Source organism: Mus pahari, chromosome 17 (genome assembly GCF_900095145.1).
Source record: "Mus pahari chromosome 17, PAHARI_EIJ_v1.1, whole genome shotgun sequence".
NCBI lineage: Eukaryota > Metazoa > Chordata > Mammalia > Rodentia > Muridae > Mus > Mus pahari.
In genome coordinates, this window is record NC_034606.1 from 31414941 (window position 1) to 31437596 (window position 22656).

The 22656-nt window shown below is 40.4% G+C and overlaps 1 protein-coding gene across 1 annotated transcript in view; it reads right to left on the reverse strand.

The window, feature by feature from the left end:
- Hhla1 (HERV-H LTR-associating 1) overlaps positions 1-22396 on the reverse strand; it is a 33602-nt gene extending 11206 nt beyond the window's left edge. Inside the window, exons 1-11 of the mRNA XM_021216172.1 lie at positions 22318-22396; positions 21253-21312; positions 17093-17149; positions 16236-16292; positions 15383-15463; positions 10727-10810; positions 10546-10629; positions 4879-4962; positions 4118-4174; positions 3928-4014; positions 374-604 (exon numbers count right to left, since the gene is read on the reverse strand). Coding sequence (XP_021071831.1) covers positions 374-604; positions 3928-4014; positions 4118-4174; positions 4879-4962; positions 10546-10629; positions 10727-10810; positions 15383-15463; positions 16236-16292; positions 17093-17149; positions 21253-21312; positions 22318-22396 — 961 coding nt within the window. The remainder of the gene's footprint in view (positions 1-373; positions 605-3927; positions 4015-4117; positions 4175-4878; positions 4963-10545; positions 10630-10726; positions 10811-15382; positions 15464-16235; positions 16293-17092; positions 17150-21252; positions 21313-22317) is intronic.
- Positions 22397-22656: the final 260 nt, after the last annotated feature.

Genomic DNA, 22656 nt, shown 5'->3' on the forward strand with positions numbered 1-22656 from the left:
GGTTTTGGTTTTTTGAGACAGGGTTTCTCTGTGTAGCCCTGGCTGTCCTGGAACTCACTTTGTAGACCAGGCTGGCCTTGAACTCAGAAATCTGCCTGTCTCTGTCTCCCAAGTTCTGGGATTAAAGGCGTGCGCCACCACGCCTGGCTATTTTGGGACTTCTTAAGACAGTGTTTTTTGGTATAGATATCTATTAATATGAATTCTAGAAGTACATCATTGACTGACCCTTCTGAACCCTGCTACACTAAGCTGTGGCATCATTTAAGGTGCTGGGAAGAGTTAGATGGAGGTATTTTATTTAATTATGTGAGACTAAAGGAAACAGTAGAGAGACACAGTAGAGTAAAGAAAAACCAAGAAAGCAACTTACCCAAGCTTGGGGCACTACGGTGTGTACCTAGGGTCCCAACGGGAAGCTCTGGAAACATCTGTTTGCTTTCTGTCAACGCTTTCTCTGAAGGAGCAGTTGTCTTTGTCCAGGGAAAGGACTTCAGAGCAGATACCCATTGTGTGCTCCAGTGTGCAGAATACGGTCTTAGAAGTGACTGCTGGCTTTGAGTCATGAGCCTTGAAGTCCTTGCTGTCCCCCTGGTAGTTGTTCCTCAAAGGAAACAGCCAATGGCAGTTTTAACTTACTTGCCACTTTGGGCACATAGAACTGTTGAGTCACGAAAAGACAATTAGGCAGTAGTTATATAAAGTCCAGATATTATGATATTACTGTGAATGGTACCAAATGTCACCAGAGGATGTTTTCTCTTGAATGAACAATGGGGTTATATATCATACAAGTGCTGTGTGATAAACTGCTGTGAGCAGAAAGTAAAGTTGTCAGATCTAAGAGTGCCAGGCTGTCTCTCCTGACGATACTCAGGGACTTGTCAGAGTCTGAGTGTCTCTCTGCCGTCCTCAGCTGCTCCATGACTCAGACCCTTGTCTCTGCAAGAGTAATGAGGCTCATACTATCTGCCCCATGGCCACATGTAGGGACATCAAGTGAAGCTGGGCTTTCCAAAAGAAACTACTTGAAAGACTGACCTTCAGCGAAACTGGTGGATTTTTTTTTTTTAAAACTATGAATGTGTCTAATGACCTTGCTTATTCCACAAGGGGTAGGAAAAAGAGGCCCAAATGCTAAATTGACTAATGCTCTCCTTTAAGAAGACTGGGATGATGCTAGGCTGAGCTAAGTGGACCTAAGTGAAGAGGTACCCATTAGCCTACAGGGCTGCTTTTGCTGGATGGAAAGGTCTGAGCCTCAGCATGTGTTGGATTTTATTTGCCACTTACCCTTTGGAAGGTATTGAGTATAGGGAACTTACAATGGAATTGCAGGAGGTGATCCTATTGGAAGAGGGTTCTGTGCATTGCGTATTCAGATGCTGATTTCTGTGCCCTGAGATCTAGTTATACTTTGGACATTGGCATTTTCGTGAATATTGAAGACTCTCCTGTGTCAATGTGGTGTCAAGTATGTTCCCCAGTTGGTTAATACAAAGCTGAACAGTCAATGTGGTGGTTTGAATATTCTTGTCCACTGGAAAGTTGCACTATTAGGAGGCATGGCCTTATTGAAGTAGGTCTGGCCCTGTTGGAGGGGGCTCTGAGATCTCCTAGGTTCAGGCTCCATGGAATGTGGAATCAGACCCTCCTTCTGGCTCCCTTTTGAAGATAGTCTCCTCCTGGCTGCCTTTGGATCAAGATGTAGAACTCAAAAGTATCATGCCTGCCTGGACACTGCCATGCTTCCTGCCATGATGATAATGGATTGAATATCTGAAACCGTAAGCCAGCCCCAATAGAATGCTCTCCTTTATAAGGATTGCCTTGGTCATGGTGTTTCTTCACAGCAATAAAACCCTAGTAAATCCCCTATTAGGGATCTGCCCTTCAGAAAGAACACTCAGTCAGCCATTGACTGGGCAGAGAAGACAGGATGACTAGACTTCTAATCCCAGTCTGGGGTTCCAGGGAGATGAGCCAGGTAGAAGGAGTTCACCACGAGGCAGGTGAGGGTCCAGGAGAAGGGTCATAAGATGAAGGAAGAAGATGGTTGCCATGAGGTCTGATAAGGAGGTCACCAAAGGAATTCTCCAAGGAGACAGAAAGCTACAACAGAGTGAAGTAAGAAGAGACCAAATGCATATAACTCAGGACATGTGGTTAGCTAGTTAGCATAGAACATGTTATGTTAGAAACATCTGACCAGTTATTGTGCTTAAAAATTGTTGAATAAATCTATAAGTTTCCATCTCAATCGTTTGGGAGCTAGCTGGGTCAGAAAAAAAACTGCCTTTTAAATAGTATTCTATAGACCCCCCAATTCTCCTTTCTTCTCTCCTGTTTCACATTTAGACCTCAAATTCCTCACATTAACTAAGCCTTGATCCCAAGTGTTAGACCTGGACTGGGTCCTCTCAGCCCAACTGTCATCTGGCCAGACAAATGCCCATCAGGCATTTCAACAGCACTGCCAGTGTATAGATAGATTTTCTTTTTCCAAAGGCTCTGTTCTTACTGAAAGAGGACTACTGGGAGCCAGGATTAAAACTGTGGGTGAGAAGCTGAGACTGACTCAGCCCTCAGTTCTGTCCTCAGAAGCAAGCAAGAAAAGGTACCTTGTTATAGGCCTAGTTCATCTCCTTACCAAGTGACCCTGTCCCTTGCAAAACAAGTTTTCTTCTATAGCATGGCCAAAAGATGCTCTGCACTAAAACAAACCAGCCTACTGCTATAGAACTGGAGCATCACAGGTTATGTTTATCCATTCACTGTTGAGACACTGACAAAAAGCTTACTCTGTGCAGATGTCATGTGACACAGTGATAAATAAGGCACTCTGTGGGACAACAGGTGGTGGCTCTCTTTCAAGGGTCATTCACTGAGGAGGTACACATGTAAATGTCATTGTGGTGTAACCTAGAGTGACTGAGTTCAGATGACAAACAGATACTGGGTTGAGCCACAAAATGTAGACTTTGGTTGTGAATCTTTAGGATATGAGAAGATAGCATCTGGGGTGACAAATGACAGACCTTCAGGAGTATAAAACACCACAGAGAAGGACAAAACCTCCACACAAAGATGACAGAATAAATAAGCTTGCACAGAATACTGGGAAAATGTTTTTGTGCTACCAACATGGACATTGATTTCAAATTGAATGTAGATGAGGAATCATGGGAAAATAATAAATACATGAAGAAGAGAATGTGTTCTCTCTAAGGGCTCTGGAGCCTCTGTTGCTGACTATTGGGTTTGATCAGGTAAGATAGGCCATAACTACGGACCACTGCTCTTCTGCCCAAGCATGTATAGTTTAAAGGTAGAATGCAATAGCATGACAAAAGGAACTTGGCCATAGGCTGTTCTATGGACACACACACACACACACACACACACACACACACCAGGTGGACTCAGAGGAGCAGCTAGATCTCAGGTACTAAGTGTGAAGAAGAAAGAGGACTTAGCAGTGGTTCCTAAATGGCACCTGGTGACACAGACACAGATGTTGTTGAGAAAAGAGGTATGGGAAGATCCTGAGAGTTACAGAGGGGCAACGACTGTAGAATAAGGATCAAAATTTCAAATAGCTTCAAGAGCCCAATGGTGAACACTAGAAATAGTATGTAATGTGACAGTGTGGGAGTAAAGTGACAGGTGTCCCTCACCGGGGAGACAGGAGACAGCAGCTACTCCACTCCAGCTGCTCATTGTCATTGAGAGGAATATCCAGGTTGGCTAATTCCCACCCCCCCCCAAATATTCCAGAAATCAATTTTTTAAATAAAAAAGAAAAATCATCTGATTTTAACACTATCTAATTTTTAAAAAATATCTGAAGGCCACATTTCTTCTATAGTAAGCTGAGGCCTGGTGGAGGGTGGGGGCACTCTGGCCTATATAATAAATTACACTCACCCAAAGCACTGGACACACCACTGGTAAATGTGTAGTTGATAACAGGGGATTTCTCCACCATCTCCCAGAAGTCAGAAAGATTCCTTCCTGGAAAAAAATAATCACGCCACGGAGACGAAATAGTAGGTCGGCCTGTTGGAATATGAAGCTCAATGCTCAACCAGAGAACCTCCAGGTCATTGCTGCTCACCTGACTTTCCCACCATCACACAGATGAAGACACAGTCCGATTCATTGGTCTGACTCACTGTAAGACAAAACCGGCACACAACCAGGGCAAGCAGGTTGGCACAAAATGGCCAACCAGGGCATGGTCTCTAGGGTCAGGTGTAAGGCTAAAATATTGTTTCTGTCTGCCTGATCCCCCATTCAGCATATCCTGTATACTGCTGTCTCACTGAGCCCTCATTACCATCACATGAAAGATGTGAGCACATGTCTGTAGACCTTTCACAGAGCATCCCCGGTGTTTTTAGAGACCACTGTGTTTAGGAACACGGACGCTTTATATAAGATCTCCCAACAGCAACCAGGGAAGCCTGTAGTAATCCCATTCATCCCAGTCATCATTCATTCGTGAAAATGTTTGACATTTTGTAGTATGTAGAAAGTAGTCACTTTCCCTGAGTTTGTTATTTTGTCTTTAAAAGTAAAGGGGGGGAAGTGACAGCCATGGCTAGACTCTGATGATACCCTCCCCATGTTGATTGTGATATTTGCCCGTCAATTTGTGGGACTCCAGAAGATCCCTATTTGGATGGTGGAGCCATCAAAGACTGGTGTTAGAAACAAGCACACACCCTATAACCTAAATAGAGCTTACCTGAGGGTGTCTGGCAGCCTGACCCATAACAGAGCTTGGGATGTGGAAACACACCAGGCTTTGCTACTTTTTTTTTTTTTGAGGAATACCAAACCCAAAGCTTGCCAAACACCTTAAAAAATACACACCAGAGAGGATGGAGGTTGACTTAAAAATTTCAGTAAGGTAGCTGGTAGAATTTCCAACAATGTCCACCAGCAATGCTGTGAAATCTGTAAGACAAATGGGAGAAGCTCTCTGAATGCTGATGCTGAGGAGCCAGGGGAAAGAGGTTCCATTAAGATTTTCCTTTTCTCAGAATAGATTTTACAACTGTAGTTTAAGTTAATATGTTAAAGGCTATTGATACTCACACAAAGAAAAATAGCAATTCAAAAAGCAGTAAAGGCAAATCCAAGGAGAGAACTTTAATAATCCAACTCTTTCTCTTGTAATATCCAAGAGCTACCAAAGATCTCCATGGCTTCATCTAATTTTGTTAAGCTATCAGATCTATGCAAGAGGAATCAAGCCCTCAGATATGTAAGGTCTATTTATACAAAGTTGGAATTTGAAAATACAGCAAAATGTAATGTCAGGTTGTGAACTACAGGCTTAAATATAGACAGGGTCTCTACAAAATATCAACAGGGATGTCCTCTTTGCCCCACTTTATTTAGAGCATGGAAGAGAAAGCCTGGGAGACTTCTATAACACTTTAGCTTGCAGAGCCATTGAATACATTCTGAATGAGAAGCCCACTGGATGAGTTCCCATCGTGCCTCTTACAAGATGCTTCTTTTCCTCATCAACAGGATTGAGAGTTGCTTGGAAGAACAACCAGGCTTGAAAACACATACCCTGTAGATGCAGAGTGATGCCTTATGATAGTCAGTAGTTGGTGGAGTAGGTCAATACTAGCAGGAGATGGGAGATGAGCCTGAGCTACAATGTGAAAGTGTGGCCACATGGTTAACCCTCCGTGCTGGCTGTTTTTGTGTGTTTACTTGACACAAGCCAGCCATCAGAGAGGAATAAGCCTCAGTTGAGACAATGTCTCCATGAGATCTAGCTGTAAGGCACTTTCTCAATTAGTGAATAATGGGAGAGGTCCCAGCCCATTGTGGGTGGTGCTGTCCCTGGGCTGGTGGTCCTGGGTAACATAAGAATGCAGGCTGAAAAAGCCAGCAGCAGCAGCACTTACCATGGCTTCTGTAGAAGCTCCTGCCTCCAGATTCCTGTTCTGCTCGAGTTTCTGTCCTGGCTACCCTCAGTGATGAGGAACAATTTGTACCAATGTGGAACTGTAAGTCAAATAAACCCTTTCCTTCCCAAATTGATTTTTTTGTCACAGTGATCCCTTGCAGCAATAGAAATCATAACTAAGACACCCTGGATGAAGAAGTGCCATGTAGTACACTTCTGCAGATGTTGACACCACTCTGTCCCGAAGGCGGGAGAAAATGATTCTCTTCTTTCTGTATTATGTAGTTGAGCCTGTTAATGTGTTCAATCTCATTACTCTTCCATCTATTTTCCTTCCACTTCTGAAAACTCCCCTTAATTAATTCACTCACCCAATATATATATCCCAGACAGTCTATCCAGACAGCTGCTAGGTACTGGAGATTCTTGTAATACATACAACAGAAGTTAAAGTTAATTGTGGTGTGGGGATCAAAATGGATCAGCATGCAAATATATTTGTCACAAAGTCTGCTGACTTGTGTCAGATGTCCAGGCAGGACTCACACGATGGGAGGAGAAAACCTACTCCTGAAAGTTGTCCTCTGACCATTTCATGTGTGCTATAGCATACTACTGTTACATGTACATGCTCTCCCTCCAATAAACACATAAGTAAATGTATATTTACTTTTTTGTCTAGATTAACATTAACTTTAATTCTATTTATCTTTCCACTGTACAATAGTGAATTATATATAAAAGGCAATTTTAACAATGATTTCACATTACTGTATTTTAGTAAAATTGATATTATTGTAAGTAACAGGACTGACATAGTTATTTTTCTCTCTCTAAAAAGATATTTGCCTAAGTTCAGATTATCTCCCCACATTTGTGACAATTAAAGTTGCCTTTAAAATATTTATGAAAGTGAATACAAACTCAGTCTTCGGAGTTCTTACATTTTCTACCAATTAAATTGAACACATTTTTAATACTTGAGGATGGCAGGTAATATAGATGAACAGCTGCTTCTGTACTCCTACTGCAATGCAGATAACAAAAATGGCAATCACAACTTAAGTACCTCTGAGATATGATAAACTGTCTATAGTACCGACGTCAACTGGCTTCACTGGTAAAGGTATATTTTAAACACTGTAAAATTAATGGGAAAGACTTACAAGTTGAATAAGTTGAATGATAAAAATGCAAAGTTGCTCGAAAAACAAACAAACAAACAAACAAAAAAAGCAACGTTTCGTAGAAGCTATTAGCAGCACTCTGGATCCAGATACCAAGGATTGATTCTAGTTCTTCCCAAGGATTAAAAAAAAAAAAAAAACGATGTTTAACTGACCAGAGTCCTGTAGCATATTACACAGCTTGGATTTGAGTTGAGATTTGCCTTGAGCCAAAAGTCCTTTCCTCCCAAGATCCCTACCACCCACTCATACAACAATCATACAACCTGTCACTTGGCATCTTCTGCCCACTTCCTCTTTGAAAATATGTTTGAGACTCTTTCATTTGGGTTTGAAAGGAAGCCAGTCATCGTTACTTTCAACATATTCTTTGTTCCTACAGAAATTCAATTAATTGATTTACTATCACTGCTTAGAGATTTATGACTAAGTCCCTTTATATGTAAATAGAAGACAGGAACAAATTTTTGTCTATCCATTTAGTGATGATTTTAAGACCTCTTTTTAATATTCAGTGTGAACAGGCCGTGGAATCTATTTGAGCATTGCTGACAAAAGAGGGTGAATGCCTGTAAGCTTTCTAGACCTTTTAACAAGTTGAATCACAACAAGATTGTTTCCGTGTCAGCCAACAATTTCATTTCAAGGGCTTTATCCTACAAAGATAATTTGGCTAGTGCTTCAAGTGATTCTGCACAGGTGCTCACCACAGCACTGTTTATAATAGGAAAGGTTGTCAGGAATGGGAGACAGGTGAAGAACCATCACCTTGTCTTTCAGTGAACATCTTTTTGAAGGACTGGGCCTATTTCCATATATTGGGATAGAATACATTTTAAGACACACACTCCATAATAATTTATCAATTACACATATGATGGGGCATTAAGGAATTACTACACCCTCAACATAAAAGCTTCTTCTTGCAGTAGATGGGAATTAATAAAGAGATTCACAACTGGACAATGTACAGACAGCAGTTTTGGAGCATTCAGCCTTAAATTGCATTTCATTATCAAACCCCTCCTCTCAAAGCTCAGGGATTGATTTTGAAGAGTAGACAGTAAGATCGTAAGAGTCAGAGTTGATAGACCACGTCCAGGAAGTAAGACAACAAGACTGATGCATGTGAAGTTTCAGACCTGCACAGATTCAAACTCGAAGGCCCCACCCACTGAGAAGGACAAGTGCACACAAAGTGTCACCCCCAGCCAAGAATCTACTTGCAACTGACAACTTTTGGGAAAGGGAAAATCAGTTTTCTACAATGGAGTGTCATTGAGTTTATCAACCACACTCCAGGAAAGATGCTATGCTCAGAAATAATGGAATTCTATGTTTGGTTTTGTGCACTCTTTGTTTTGTTATGGTATGTTTCTTTTTTTGTTTGTTTTATTTTGTCTTGTTTTAGTTCATTGGTTTGATTTTCTTTTGCTTTTTGTGAGAGAGAGAAGGTTAGATGCATAGGGAGATATGGAGATTCTGGGAGAAGTTGATGTGAGGAGATACGATCAAAATATACTGTAAGGAAAATTTTAACAATAAAATGGATAGAGTTAAAAAGTAAGTTAAAACATATATGCTCTAATATTATTTTAGTAAAAGAATGTCAAGTCTTAGGGCAAAGCTTCTTTTTTCTTCTTAACAACACTATATCTTCAAGCCTTCTTTTCAGGGGAATGGTCACATCAGTGTACAATGCGATGTGAATGGTGTATGCACTGTAAGTGTATGGCAAGTGAGTAAGCCTCCATTTCTTTACACCCCTGTCTTATCGCCAGACTGTGGTGGTAAACTACCTTGCATCCCGAGGACAAAAGCAACACCTTATAGAAGCAGAGCAACAAGTTAGAAGGAATCTGGGACTTTTTATTTAAAGGTTACATAACTATTTTAAGTGTTTCCAAAACGTATTAATATAAAAATACATTAAATAGTTAAGTAGGAAAAAGAACAAGGAAAAGAACCCCTTGCTTCTTTTGCAATCTATATTTTAGCAAGTAACCAGAGGAATCTTTTTTACAGATATGATACAAGCTGTAGGAAGTTGGTCTGGTGCTGCTATGTATTCAAATGCTAAATTCTGTTCCTGAAGATCCAGTTTCTCCAAAATGAGCAGATCCTCATATGCATCCACTTTTGTTGTGTAAATCTTGTCCCCTAAGTTGTCTCTGATTGGTTGATAAGGATGCCTACAGCCTGGTCTGGACAGAAGGGGAGAGGTTACCATGGTTTTAGGCAGGGAACAGAAAGAGAGGAGAAAGGATGAGGAGGGAAAGGAAGAAGTTTCCATGGGATAGATGGATTGTGAGCACTTGACCATGAGGGCCAGCTTGTTGGGAAGGAGTGGTGTAGGCAGAACATGGCAAGTAATATCTCAGGGTTACTGAGAGGGAAGTAGGAAAAATAGCATAGAGGGTTGATATCTACCCAGTTCTAGAGCTTTATGGATTATTATAAATATAAAGGTTTTGTGTTTTTATTTGGGAACTATATGATCTAAGGTGGGGTAGAAACCCCTAAATAATATTTACCACCATAACAAACTTTGTAGTTCCCTTGAATCACTAGATTCAAGAGAATCATACTATTGCACTGAGTTGCTGAGTTGTCCTTATGGTATGTTAGCTGTCAGGCATTTATTGTGCCTTCATTTAATTTCTGTCCCTTCATCTAGACCAGTGGTTCTCAACCTTCCTAATGCTGTGACCCTTTAATACAGTTAGTTTCTCATGATCTAGTGACCCCCAACCATAAAATTATTTCATTGCTATCTCATAACTGTATTTTTGCTACTGTTATGAATTGTAATATAACTATCTGATAGGTAGGATATCTGATAGTTGCCCCACCATGGGGTCATGACCCACAGGTTGAGAATTTTAAGAAATATCCAATATATTTGGATTATAAAAGTACTATATAGTGCCATTGAAAATAATTCCAAATGTTGCAAGTCCATATAGATGAATATTCTTCCATTTCAAAACACTTCAATCTTGTCATCAGAGATAACAGCCTTTCTGCTCTTCAAATAAGTACATATTTTATCATTGATAGCACTACATTTTGGATACTATTTAGAATTTCTTCTCCTATCTGAAAATTCTTGGGAACATTCATTCCCTCTTAGAGGCAATATCTGGCCACACACACTCATTGATCACTATGCATGGCTACTTTTCAAAGTTTCCTAGTGGTGAATATTTACATTTTTCCATGATTTTGCCATGTAAACAATGGTAACGAATACCCATTTGTGTATACACAGAGATTTCTCCATAGCAAAAACTGATAAGGAAATATTCACACATTTAAGTGTAAAAAGCATCACTATGTCTTGTTATACTATGAGAAAAACAATACACCCAATGGCACAATCAGAATTGGAAAAGCAACAAGGTTATAGTGGACTCCACCTACCTGATAAGTCATTGGTCCTATTGCTCAAACAGTAGCAGTGCCTGGTAGGGAATTTGGCTGGGTCAACTGTCTTTGGGTTGGAAACTGTAAAAAAGAAAGTATTTCCTTAGTGCCATGACATTGTGCCTGGCTCTGAGCCCCTCACCCACCACGTTACCACGGGAAAACTGTTATCACTTACTGTTGTAGATGGCCACGGAAACCTTGTGAAAGGCAAATGAACTATAAGAAGTGATGCTAAGCACGGAAAAGAATTGCTTGCTATCTGCTGAAGAGGGAGAGAAAAAAGCACAAATGTTTGCTGACACCGTTTTAAATAAATTGATACTACCAATGCCTGTGACTTCAGTTCTGGGAGGCTGAGTTAGGAGAATTGTTTGTTTGTAGCCAGTCAAAGCAATATACTGAGACTTTGTCTTGAAAAACAAACAAAAAGGGAAGGACGTGTGAGGGAGAGTGAATATGTGCAAGGTAAAGGATATATTTATACAAAAAAAAAAGTTGTAAATAGACATCTAGACCAGTGTAATAAAATAGAAGACCCGGAAACATGTAACATGAAAAAACATGAAAATATGTAATTATGGTCACATGATATACTTTAGTTGGGGATTCTTTTGTTTTTAGCAAATAGTCTGACCGAAAGAAATTTGAAGAGAAGAGTTTGTTTCCTCTTACAGATTCCTTTATCCAGGTAGGTCAGGCAGGAAATCAAGACAGGAGCCTGGGGACAGAAACTGAAGCAGAGGTCATGGAGGAATACAGCTTATTGGCTTGCTCACTTGAAGCATTCTCAGGGCCATCAGCCCAGGGGAGGCACCACCTACAGTGAGCTGGACTCTTTCACATCAATTATCAATCAAGAATATATGTCACAGGCTTGTTTATAGACCAATCTGGTAAAGGCATTACTGCAGTTGAGGTTCCATCTTCCAAAATTACTCTAGCCTGTTTCCAGGTAACATAAAATTAGCCAGTACATGATATTTGCCAAAGATGTCAAAAACACACATTGGAGAAAAGATAGTATATTCAAGAAGTGGTGCTGAGAAAACTGGATTTCCACAAGCAGAAGAATGAAATTGGATTCATATCTATCGCCTTCCGTGAAAATTAACTCCAAGTTGAGCAAATATCTCAATTTAAAACCTGGAACACCAAAACTGCTAGAAGAAAACAAGATACAGTTGTAGGAAAGGGCTTTTCAAATAGGATTCCATTTGCCCTGCTATTAAGGACACAATGGACACCTGAGACGTTGCAAAACTAAAAGACTCTGAACAACTAAGGAGACAATCAAGTGAAGAAGAAGAAACACATATATTGTGGGAGAATCTTTGTCAGCTATGCTTCTTACAGAGGACTAATGTTGAGAATAAAAACCCGAGAAGTTAAGAAAACAGATGACCGAAGTTAGGTAATGGGTTGTGGATCCAAAGAAATAAAAACATCCAATAAATAACTCCAAAGTGTTTGTCGTCCTTAGCAATTAAGGAAGGGCAAAATAAAACAACTTTGAGATTCCATCTTATCCCAGTCAAAATGGCTAAGACTGACAAATACAAGCAATGCCATTTAGGAAGGAAAAAACAAAAATGTAAATAAATTTTCAAAGGAGGGCAATATGTTGGAATAGATCCTAGCTCCAATGAACATGCCTGCAGCACAACTCTTATACCTGAGGCTCAGAGAATGTTGCAGAAGAGGAGAAAGAAATATTATAAAACCCAGAGGTCTAGAAAGTCTGCTGTGAGAATATTTCTCCTAGATATGAGAGTGAAGCTAAATCTGCAATAGCAACAGTATAGGTGCTCCCAACAGGACAGTTACAATAGTAATAACAATGCTAAGAAGGAAGGTGGAACATCATGGGTTCCACCCTTTGACAAGGAACTATAGGCAACTAGTGATTCATGATAAAGGGAGACTCAAACTGTTTAAGGGATGAGACTCCTAACTGGTTATCCACTACAAAGTCGTCTGCGAAATCATATGCACACAAGCCATAATATATTGACTAACAGGTTGTCTATCATCTATTAATTAATCTGTAGCATAACAATAAAAAAGTCATTGATTTGAAAGGGAGTGAGGAGCAGATACAGGTTAGAGAAAGAAAAGGAAAGGTGGAAGTGATACCATGTTTTAATTAAAATGCTTCGATAGAACTATAATATTGTAGCAAACCCCATTACTTTATGTACTTTTTGTAAGCAGAAAAAGAATATAAAAGAAAATGAGAATAAAGTGAGAAAAGAGAAACAGTATTTTATAAGCAAATAGAAGTGCAACAAAGTGATGATAAAAATCAATTCCAGTAAACAAAACAATGTCAAATATTTAATTATTATAAACTAAAATAATAATAGCATGGCACAAAAGTACAAAAGTGATTATGCATAACTTGGTAGTAGCGAACAGCTCTCTAGTTGGATATAGGGACTACCTAACAAGAGGGAAATCATTCCTAGTCCTGAAAACCTAGGCAATCACCCAGGGCTAATAAGGTCATGCATCTTGGTGAGAATCTACAACCATCACTTTACTAAGTTGGTATAGCCAACTACATTATAAATGAAAAATAAAAATAAGTATAGGTCTCACCTCTTATGAAAGAGATGTCTCACTGCAACAGACCAACATCATTACAGATAACCACAACTGAATGGAAAGATCAAGTGTCTGTGTGGTGCTCAGCCCTAGCTGATAAATCTAGAACACAACACCTACACCCAAGGCTCGGGGATTGTAGAGGAAGAGGGGCTGGAAAGACTGTACGAGTCAGAGAAATAGGAACTTTGTTATGAGATGTTGATTCTTAGAAATGTCAAAGAAACCACCCCCGTGAAGTCTCATCGCCATGGCTTCCTAAACAAGATCTGAACAGGGACAACACCAATAAACACGTTATCATGAATTGGGGGATCCCACAGAGCTTCAGCTCTGAACAAAAATTCTCAGGTAAATAAGGAATGCTGAAAGTCAGAGAAATAGTCTCTTCTGGAAAAGAGCCCACAAATTGATTTTCCAACACCAAGTGGTAAATCCCAAAATCACATACATATGAGTAACATTATATGGACTAAGCAGGTTATATGTAAATATATATGTATGTATAGGTATATGAATGTATAGGTATATATATGAATGTATAAATATACACATATACACATACATATCTAACAATGATTAGGAAATAGAGGTTGATCATGATGTAAAGTGGATAAAAAATTAAATTATTGGAAAAAAACAAATAGTAAAAAAACAACAAAAAAGAAATAGAGGCTGCAAATATGAGAAAGCATAGCATGTATGCATGTGAAGGGTTGGAAGGAGGAAAGGGATGGGAAACACAATGTAATGTAATTCTATTTTAATTTTGAAAAATAAATGAAAAATAAAAATAATAACATTAAACAAAGAAACAAACAAAAACATCCTACTATAATAGCAGTTGCCATCAGACTATCTGCTCCACCTGGTAACTCTAGAATTCTCTAAATGACCATCTAGGGTGTAGCGATTTCTCCAAGGTGTTGTGACAAATTCCCACATACTTAGAGAGAAAAACACGAGAAGTCAATAATCTCATGATTTTCGAGACTGAAAGCCCAGGAAGGTAGGTATCCAGAATTCTGCATTGTTTTAATAAGTGCCTCAAGTTACTTCTATTTGTACATCGAGTGCAGCTTTAGGCGATGCTAGTCACATAGCCTTCGACATTGAGTTGGCATTCTCTAGCTCTTTGCTCTGCATACCACTCATTGTCTATGTGTTTTCTTTATTGCTTAAGAATTCTTTTCCTTTCTTTCCACTAGTCTATGAAGGCCCATGGTAGGGGCTTTTATCTGTTGTTTCCCTTGCCTTACACTAAAAATATAGGATAGTGGCTACCTGACATGTGCTAGGTGTTCCATAAGCATTTACCAAGTGAGAATAAAGGAGAATACAAACAATCAAGAAAGTAAGGGTATACCAGGGAGCCTTCATGTTCTACTCAAGTTTTGAAAGAATCTTCTAGATATGTATGTTGCCGTAAATCTCCAACCCAAATAAGCCCTAACAATGAAAACACAACTCCATTAATATGAATGCAAGCTGTGCGACTAGATAGGGCAGATCTACCACTACACTACCATCTTCCCCATCTATGAGACCCCTTAGAACTTGAGGTTTCTCCAGGCCAGGTGCTTCTGCTCCACTTTCCTTTTTCCTCCTCCGCTGTCCTCCATCGTCCTCTCTCCCTTTCTCTTCCCAAACCTTCAGCTCTACCTTCCCCTCTTTCTCTGCCCAATCACCGAAGAAGGTTTACAGGAAATCACCTGAGTGCTGACTCATTCCTTGTTCACAACCCCTCACAGGAGAAAAGAATTAACATCAAATATAATTAGCCCCAATGCTATCCACAACATATGTATCTTTTGGTTTGTACTAAAATAGATTCATGAAATCCCAATCGTTAAATACCTGCTGCCTATAAGTTATTTTAATAGAAGCTAAAAGAAAATTACAAGAAGGCTAATTAGACAATAGTGTAGCATCAGAGTTCCTTTTGTCTTAAAACAACATATATTAAGTCATATAAACTTAATGAATAGCATTTCTTAGGGTGATACAGTTGCCATACAGCCCTGCACATGATGCTCCCAGACCTCCCACTTCATGATGATGTATTCATGGTTGCCATGGGTTAAATAGGACAACGTGTTCTCCATTCTGAACATGGAGACACTATGGTATAGGTGTATAACGTGTCCTGCCCAGGTCATAGACAGACTAGAAGATAAGCCAGTACAAGAGAAGTCCACATAGACATGGTCATTAAATGGGTGGTTACCTTTTAAAGCCCTACTGAGCATGCCATTCACAAGCTCTGTCAGGTTGAGTGCAGACAGATCCACTGACCTTGCTGGGAGTTCTGAAAGAGATTTCAAAACATCTCTTGTAGGATCTGCTCTGTAACAGAAACAGTTTCTCATTTCCAAACTTGGACCAGAACTTCTTCAAGCACATTCTGAACACAGACTAAGTGCCAGACACAAGGGGCTCAGAGGCAAGCAGTAATTCATGTCGGGAGCTTGGTAGGTGAGAGTCAGTGACACATACTGTGACTCACATAGCACTTGTTTGTAGGGACTATTTTATCTCTGTGCTTGGAGAGAGCAGGAATTGACAGACTGCCCCTCATCCACAGGAGGAGGCTCAGGGTCATCACGAGTGTTCTCAGCACCTCTGAATTTGGAGATTAGCATACTGATTCAAATGTGGACACAAGTGTGGCAAGGCACTGGCTTCTACTAAAATATTATTATTATATTTTAAAATTCCACAACTCCAATACATTGGTTTCAGAAATGCAGATTTAAAAATAACTTGAATATGACCTAGAAATCAGTATGGAGCAACAAGATCCCCCAGGTTTTGGTGTGTATCCCCCAGGCTGTTGGTTAAAATATTCCCTTCTTCTAGCTGTTACTTGTAGACAAGAAAACAAGCTAAACAGAGAGGTGGATGGTCCTCTTTCCTCTTTTAGTGTACTTTGTTGTAGGCATGATCTTTTCCAATTTTTACTTTATGCTTAAATGATATTGCCCCTGCTGTGCCAATTGGGAATTGTTTTAGAGACGTGGAAAAAACTTACTTAGCAGTCTAGATTCCCACAGCATGGTGGAGGTAAGGAGAAAACTCACCTGTAGTTACAAGAGCCTCTACTCCCTTTACCACCTTTTTTTCTCTGAAGGCAGACTCTGCGAAAGGAAAAACACCGTAAAGCATAAATCTCTTTCCAGCCCTGTGAGTAGGATCACTGAGAAACTCCGAGAAGGGAAGAGACTGGGTCTTCCTACACTTGCTCCTCTAATTCAGTTTTAGGTCTAATCTGCAGACTGGCTATGTTCTAGAGAACCATATATTCATAAATAAAGTACCTATAATGCAGAGTGTGTGATCTACTGACCTCATTCACTGAGTCAGGAAACTGGGCTTCAGAGAAAAGAATGGCTGGTCCGACTTTGAACAACTAAGCGCTCTCTCTCTCTCTCTCTCTCTCTCTCTCTCTCTCTCTCTCTCTCTCTGTGTGTGTGTGTGTGTGTGTGTGTGTGTGTGTGTGTGTGTGTGTGNTGTGTGTGTGTGTGTGTGTGTGTGTGTGTGTGTGTGTGTGTGAAGGCCTCAAAATTCACTTTGTAGAACTACAGTGCAGTGGGCCTTCATAGTATCAGGCCACTTGCCTATGAGTTTCTGGCTTCGTGAAGCTTCTTGTGTGTGGCTTTGGAGGGAGGATAACCATGAGCCAAGGCAGTAGGAGTTGTAAGGGCAGCAACCTGGTCCTAGGGGAGGAAAAGGCCTCTTTGAGACGGTGACTGTCCAGGAGGACTGGTCGCTTTGAATCAGAGGGTGGAGGCTCACACTGTACCCGTTGCTATCACTGCTGCAGAGATGACTGTTCATGGAAATTAAGATGAAAAATGCAGAAGATTAGAGGTATAGAGTTAGGGAAATGTGCCCAGGGTTCCTGACTAAGGAAGGAGGGAGTAGGGCAGGACTGCACCTGCTGCATGAGGGAAGGATCCGTATTTCTCCTTCTTTAGACCTTCATTTCCAGACACTGAAACAGAAGTTTCCACCGGTGAAATGTACGCTAGGGGACCTCCTCACACAACATGTAATATCCTTAAAAAATCATCTTGTTCACCAATTCCTTTCAAGGAGGGAGAGACCAAAAAACAAAACAAAACAAAACAAAAACCAAAAAACCAAAAAAGCAAAAAATCCAAAAAACCAAAAACCAAAAAAACCTACAAAGATTTAAGTTACAGTCCCAAATCCCACAACAGGCAAAAACCAAGATAAAACTGAAACACAGGCAGAAGGAATCTTCAGTAAGGCAACTCTGCTGTGATTTTTTTTCTTGGTTCATTAAAGTATATTTAGTATATTAAATAGTGTATTTCATTATAGTAGGAAGATGTAATATGATTTCATATGTGTCTTCTCCCCTTGTTCCAGATGCCAAGACTTTCATTTTGTTTTGTGACTCACTGAGTGTAATATAACCAGGGCAACTCTGGTTATACTGGGTACACTGGGCAACTCTTCACTGGCTACATCACTAAAGAAAATGTTGTCCTCTCTTCCAGCATGCCTCACCTGCCATTAGCTATGGAATGATCCATGTGAGATTGTTATTGACAGCTGTGTATAAGCTAATGTAATGGGTTGACCAGATGCTGCTTGTATTCTATTGCTAAGTCTGGAAGAGGTGGTTGACCAGACCGTCACATCCTCAAGTGATGCCCTGTGAATCTTCTCCCCATTTTAATTGGTTAATAAAAAGGCTAGAGCCTGTGTCTGGGCAGTGGAGCAGAAAGGTGGGACGGGAGGCTCAAGACAGGGTGACAGAGAGGAGAGGGAGAGGGAGAGGAAGAAGACACAGTAGGAAGAAGCTGCCATGGACCAGAAATGCCAGGAGAAACAGCCAGTAACAAGGGGCCTTATAGCTTGGGAATAAATTAGTATAGTCCTAGATCTGCCCATTATAGGGATATGGCTTATAATTAAAATATCTAAATTGTGTGTCTCTTATATGGCTTATTAGGATTGAAAAACCCAGCAACAAAGCAACTTAAGTGTTTAGTCCTTTTATTAATGACCAGACCAAGAGTGGGACTCATGCCTCTGAAAAATCTCTCGGTGCCAAAGCTCAAGCATGAGATTTTAAAAGATAAATCCACAATGAAATCAGTGTTCGAACGGAAGGTTACAATAATGAGGGGGATTTGGGGTGGCCTAGTAAAGTCTGCTTTCTTTCTATAGCTCAGCAGTGTTTTTCAGAGACAACATATTATATTTGGACCATGGTAAAGGCCATGGACAATCCCAGAAGGGCTGCCAAGGTGAATGCAACTGTTAGACTGTGGAAGTCTGAGAAATGACCTGGCAAGCACAAAATAAACTTAGGATGGGGTATCATTACCCTAGTCATTTCCGATATCCTGGACAGGTCTCATGAGCCCCTCCCCCAACTATAACTGAATGTTTACTGGCTAAGTCTGATGTGGGTCCTATGAAAGCAAATGCAACTGTTGTGAGTTTATGAGTGCATGGCCGTGTCATAGCTGTAAAACAGCGTTTCCTGGCCATCCTTCTCACTGCTCAACTCTGACATTCTTTCTGTCCCGTTTTCCATGATGCTCTCAAAGCCTCCTCCATACAAATTTTTGCTTAAAGAAATCTGTGACTCAACATCTATCTATCTATCTATCTATCTATCTATCTATCTATCTATCTATCTATCTATCATTTCCCTCCCTTTCTTTCTTTAGACATTATTCTGGTTGAGTTTTCAATATAACATTTTTATTAATTCTTTGATAATTTCATAATGCATATAGTGAATTTTCACATACACACACATACAACACACACACACACACACACACACACACATCTCACAACTCCTTCCAGATCAATCTCCTATTCCTCTGTTATGTAGCATTCCGTTCTACAGACAAACTCATTGAGACAGGAAGTAAACAACTTAAAATAGCTTTAGGAAGTCTCTCTCATATTCACTAGGAACCTTCCTCTTCAAGAGGATATAAACAGCAAAGACAGCTGAGAGTCACCCTCAGACAGATCCATCTGCCTGGCAGAAGCAGGGACCAGCTCAGTTGCCTGGGAGAAACAAAAACCAGCTGAGCTGCCTTTTAAGAGGATCAGAGGAGGGTCCACTTTCCAACCTTCCTTAAGGCTGTGCAGTGCATTCCAGGTTTCCAGCTTTTGTGAGCAGTCAATATGTCCAGAAGGGCTTTGGGGATGCAGCTATATTTGAGTGATTTCTGTTCCTGTGAGTGACCCCTTACCCATATTCCTATAAGTAATCCTAGTTACTTACAGTTCACTAAGTTGGACTTTGGTGGTATCTGTACTTTGGTATGTTGTAGCCTGTGCATCTACGATGAGTAGACATGTGTGTTTCATCTCCCCAGGAAAAATCTGTCTCATTCTAGAACACCCCTCCTCCACTGCCAACTTCACGTCCTCCTTCATTTATAAGTCACTGAATCCAGTTTGTGCTGCCCATATACTCATGGGTGTGGGGCCATTCATTGGAGTGTTTGACCTAGTAGGGATAACATCTTTAAAGAAAATTGGCTCTTCCTCTCCTAGAAGGCATTCACTGTGAGTAGCTCTTCAGAAAGGGGTGGGGCTCATGAGCTCTTCCAACCTTGAAATGCATATGCTTTGAACATCAATAGTTACACATGCCACTATCTTTTAAAGTTAGAAATCCTTGTTTTTCAGTATTTGTAAATAAATTTGAAGTCCACAGTAAATGTCTCTGAAAACCAGAAATGGTTTTCTGTGGAAGCAAGTACATTTTGTATTATTTTCCTTTCCGATTGTCTTGTGTGTGTGTGTGTGTGTGTGTGTGTGTGTGTGTGTGTTCATGTATGTTCACATGTGTGCCGATGCACAAGCATGTGAGTGAGGACAGAGGTAACCTTGGCTGCTATACATTAGAAAATGCCTACCTTTCTCTTTTTAAAAGTAGTGAACGTGGAACTTAGGTAGACAAGCTGGCTGGCTAAGGAATTCCAGAGGTTTACCATCCTTGGCTCTCCAGCACTGAGATTACAAGTGCACCTCACCATGTTTGCCTTAAACCAAACCAAACCAAACCAAAACAAAACAAAACAAAACAAAACAAAACAAAACAAAACACAAAACCTGGGCTCTGGGAATTGACCTCGGGTCCTTGGGAAATCATTTTACTGATTGAGCTATCCTGCCAACTCTTACTTTTTTTCCCCCTGAGACAGTATCAATGTAGCCCAGGCTGTCTTTAAACATGTGGCTAACTGCCTGCCGTTACCTCCTGAAGGCTGGGATTTTCGGCATGTGTCACCATATTTGGAAAAATCTCAGGTGTCTAAAAGCCTGTCATGTAGAAGCTGATTTCAAATATTTGTTGGACAGATTATATACCTCTATTATATTTGTTTTAGATAAAAAACAAAACAACAAACAAACAAACACCCCCATCACACTAAAACTTTACCATAGCTGGTATCTGACAGTTTTCACACCCAACACCTATTTTACTTAGAACAAACACCTTTCATTCTTTCTCATTTCCTTTGGCATTGGAGTTATCCTCATTTAAAAGGGAGAAGCTTGGAGGCTCAAGTAGAGTAAGTAGTTGTGAACAATTATCACACTCACATACAGGATATTGGTACAGCTGCTGACTCTGGAGAAAGAGGAGTAGTTTCCTGAGGAAGTATTTTATGCCCATTTGGTACCATCTGCCTTTTGAAGTACTAGATGCTCTACTTAAAAGGAAAATTTAGAAAACAAGGAGAAACTTGCATCCTCCCTAAATGCCCAGTTGAATACTGAAGAAGACATGCTGCTTATGCTTTAAAAGCTCCAAATGGATGTGCAATGTCTGGTTGCCATGTGAGCTGTTTTACCAGATCAGCTCATTAGTCAAGTTCATACCATGTAAACCAGGAAAGGTAAAGGCAGGAGAGCTGTTCCACGGGTGATGATGTCAAACAACAATGCTTCCATTATAATAAATTCCATCCTTTGATAGAAAACCACAGTCTGTGCAGATTTACTAGGATCCCCGGAAGGATGGATTCAGAGAGCTCCGGGAATCTGCTGGAGTTAAGTGAGCTGGGGGAGATGCCAACTCCTTACCTGTTACAGGTGGGAGAGCCATTTCCTTATCTTTCTTGCCTTCTCCTTTAAGACCAGACACTACAATAAAATAACATAGGTTTCATCAAAGAAGTTACAGTGAAACCATAACATCAGACAGAAGTTCATCCAACTTACCTATGTTTACAGATGCGAGAACTCCATCTAGCATTCTGTGATTTGCTTAAAATCCCATGTCTTTTGTTCCCTCAGTCACTAGTCATCACATATTTACTGAAGACAAATGTGATTGAGACTGTTACTCAGCATCCGAATCTGTTAGGTATTGTATGTGGCAGAGAGGCAGATATAAAAGAAGGGAATTCAATAGTGTAAAGGGTAGTAATTACAAAAAGCACTTTGAGTGGAGTGTGAGTATGGATGACAGGAAGCCCGATCTCAGCGCAGGAACGTGGAAGTCTTCCCTGGGAGGGTGAGGTGAACTGAGATCTGAGAAGGAACAATATCTGGGTAGGTAGGCTCTAAGTGGTAGAGTGCGGTCCTACATACAGAGAATATGCTGTGTCTCAGTCCTACATTACCTGTGAACATCTTTCTAAAGAGCTGACTGAAGGTCAACATGTTGTAGCATCAAGAAAGAAGGAGGTGGGCATTTTATGGGAGCTGATGAGGATGAGGTAAGCAAGGTCATTCGTAGCACAGAAAGAACTTGGATTACTATCTAAACAGAAATAAGGCATCATTGGATCATTTGTGTGGAATAAGTGGAAGAACGCAATCAAGTGATGTCATCATCTGTATCCAAAGATCACTTAGGCTGACAAGTACAGAATGGTGCAATAGGAGAATTAGTGAACTAGTTCAGAATACTCCCTTGGTGGGAGAGCAAATAGAGACTGGTGCTGTGAACAAGGATGGAAGAGGGACAGCCTTCTGTGATGCTCAAGCACGAAAGGCCACAGGAAAAGTAAACAATGTGATTGGTATTTTGATCAAAACACTTAAGATGATGCATTGAAATATTGCTGCTGGGATTCTTAAAGCACAATAAATAACACCCTCATTAAAACATCCAGAATAGATACAAGGAAGTGAACAGCCCACCTGCGTTCCAGAGAGAGAGGATACAGGCAAGGCCCACACACAGCCTTATTGGAGGACCATGCAGCAGGAAGCTCCGCATGCTTGGAAGCTTTGACAACCTGGGAGCAAAACATCAAGCTCTTAGAGGAAGCCAGCCTTGCTTAGTAAGCACTCTGATGTAGAATGTTCTGGGAGCCGTGCTAGGGGAGTCATTGGAATATAATCTTGTCAGGAAAGGTCTAGGTTGGGCTGAGATTTAAAAAAAAATGACATGTGATTTCTTTGGCTTAATTTTTAAACAAAGCTCATTTTTTTGTTAATCCCCATATTTGATTATGAACAGTTCGAGAGGAAACTCTG